The following is a 2,792-nucleotide window of genomic DNA, read 5'->3' as shown; positions in this document are numbered from 1 at the left end:
CAAAGCCATGTGGCCCTCACCCCACCCCAACCCCATCCCCAACCTCACAGCGGGGCTCACAGCCAGAGAGTAGGGAGAAGGGATTCCCGGCCAGGGCAGGGTAGTCCAAGCTACCACTGCCCATGATGCACACGGCCAGGCCTGGGGAATCCGCCTGCAGGGTGGCCTCCATGACCCAGGATTTCAGAGGTTAGCTCAGCCCTCATTTTATAGATAAAGACCCTGAGCCCAGACAGCGCCATGCCTTGCCCCAGGCAGAAAGCAAGTCAGAAACCAGGTGCAGGTGCCTAGACATCGGCTCACAGCTCTCATTTGTCATTTTGCACCTACGTTCGCCTCTCCCCTGCCTGTTGCATTGGCTCATGGCTCTCATTTGTCATTTCATGCCTCTGTTCGCTTCTCCCCTGCCTGTTGATCAGAACCCTGAGAACTGGTCCGCGTTCCAGCGAGGACCTGGTAGGATCCAGGGGGCCTGGGGGTTTGCCAGGGGTCTGTGTGTCACCAGCAGTTTTGGATGCTTTGGAAACGACTGTCTTAGAGCTCTGCACTGTGCCCCGCTGGGGCTGGCTCACCCTCCTGCCTGGGGACATGGATGCCTCTTGGCCTTTGCCTTTGAGGAGGCATTTCAGCTGCGTCTTCAGGGCCTCCCTCTCCTCCTGGAGCAGCAGGATCTCCTCGTCTTTCTTCTGAACCTGTATCTCCAGCTCGGACAGGCAGTGATCCTGGGCAGAAAACCGGGGCAGCCCCCGTGGGCCATGCAGCCACACACTCTTCCCCCAACCTGCCTCCAGCCCCCCCAGGAGGAGCAGATCTGCTGTCCTGGGACCCCAAAACCCAGGGTCCCAGGGATTTCAAGATGTGTACTGTGGTAAAGAGCTAGCACTACACATCTGGAGACCAAGATGTGCCAGCTCTTTACTGCAGCCATGCCTGGCACCTCCAGCGCCTCTGCACCCATCCTAAGAGCAGATCCTAAATCCTCCTCCGAGGAGTTGCAAGGTAGCTTCCCTTTCGGACCTGGCCCGTGGTCTGTCCTTGCACCCCACTATACCACAGGACGCCAGTCTTCTTTGCAGTCCCCACACTTAACTGGCAATACCCTCCAAGCTTCCCTAGGGGCTTGTTGGGGAGCTCCTCAAACTTTTGTTCTCAGAATCTCAACTCCCTCAATTCTTCAAACTTAAAGACAAAAATAAAGATGTTTTCAGGCAAACAGAAATTGAAAGAATCTGTCACCAGCAGATCTGAACTTAGAGAAATACTAAAGGGAGTTCTTCAGGCGGAAGGAAAATGATCCCAACAGAATATTCTGGAAGGAAAGATAACTAGAAGGTCCCCTAAATGTTTGGAAAGTAAGTGATAGGCTTCTGTGTCGCCAAAGGGTCTAAAAAGAAATTACAAAGGAAGCTAGAAACATTTTAAACTAATGAAAATGAACATCTGGACACATCAAAGCTCGTGGGACGCAGTTAAAGTTGTGATTAACGACAAATTTACAGCCTTAAAATGCATATAGCGGGAGGGCAATGGAAAATCAATGATCCAAGTATCTATCTCAAGATTTCAGAAAAAGAACTAAAAATTAATCCTATAGAAAGTAGAAGGAATAAAGTTAGGTGCGAAAATTTATGATATAGGAAGGGAGACAGGAGCAAGGGGGAGAGAGAGGAGAGAAGGATAAAGCAAACGTGGCCACATTTAACATCCGGGGAATGGAAAGGTACATGGGAATCTTTATAGTATGGATTCTTACCCCTTTATGCCTGCAATACAAAGTTAAAGGGAAAAAATGTGCGGAAATCACATTTTATCACCCTGGTCATGGTCACCTGAGACACTCTCACGTCTCAAAATAGTTCAAGGATTGCTGGAAAGGAGATCTGATTTCCTGTTAGAGCTGCCGAGTTTACACAATGCCAGCTGCAAACTTGTTGTGGCAGGTGGCTCTCTTGCCACCAGATGAGAAGAGTTCATCTATGACAGCCCAGATGAAGGCAGAGATGAGATAAAGGAAAGCCTGGCGAGCCCCTTGGAGCTCCTGGAGGCAGCCAAGCCTGCAGCCCTTCCCTTGGATAGTTCATGCACATGACCTGGTGAATCCCCTCCCTGCTGCCTGCATGAATAACAACAGCGTATCTGCCTGACTTTTGTCTAATGGTACACTCAGGCCATTTCTCAGAAATGAAATTGCTTGATTAAAAGGTAGGAACACTTTTAAAGCAGTGAAATCTCTAATAATGTACAGGTAGAGTAGGAGGAGTAAACAAAATGAATATCATGGACCCACAGGAGCAGGAGCTGGGACTGTCAAGCCCCCTTATGTCTCCATGCAATTATATAACCCCCCCCCCAGGTCTCTGTGCCCTGCACCAACTCGCCAACATTTTGTGACTCATGTCCATAATTTTCATCAAAACTTTACCAGCTTCAAAAGACTGTAGAGAAAGGAAACAGACACTAGAGAAAAATCAACAAAATCTAAAGCTGATTCTAAGAGAAGGTTATTAACATTGATAAAACTCCAGCAAGACCAATGGGGAAAAAGAGGAAGGAGGCACAAGGCAGCCACGCTGGAAGTGAGACAGAGGCTGTCCTTACCCTGCCCACGCTGCTGCATAACGGATAGTAATTATCCTAGTACTATGTACAGCCTTAGGCTGATACATTAAAAAACGTATATGAAATAGATGCATTCCTAGAAAAACACAGAACACAAAACTGAAATGAGGAAAAAGAAAATCTGGATATATTTTAAAGGAATTGAATTTGTACTTTTTTTTTTTTTTTTTTTT

The 2,792-nt window shown here is 47.9% G+C and overlaps 1 protein-coding gene across 1 annotated transcript in view; it reads right to left on the bottom strand.

The window, feature by feature from the left end:
* The window catches only part of CCDC27 (coiled-coil domain containing 27), a 19,924-nt gene that overhangs the window by 10,722 nt on the left and 6,410 nt on the right, over positions 1 to 2,792 (bottom strand). Inside the window, 1 exon segment of the mRNA XM_011988441.1 lies at positions 573 to 722. Coding sequence (XP_011843831.1) covers positions 573 to 722 — 150 coding nt within the window.

The sequence above is a fragment of the Mandrillus leucophaeus genome, unplaced genomic scaffold (assembly GCF_000951045.1).
Source record: "Mandrillus leucophaeus isolate KB7577 unplaced genomic scaffold, Mleu.le_1.0 Scaffold330, whole genome shotgun sequence".
Classification (NCBI taxonomy): domain Eukaryota; kingdom Metazoa; phylum Chordata; class Mammalia; order Primates; family Cercopithecidae; genus Mandrillus; species Mandrillus leucophaeus.
Note: the sequence above shows the minus strand (reverse complement) of the source record. Positions and strands in the feature narration are given on the sequence as shown.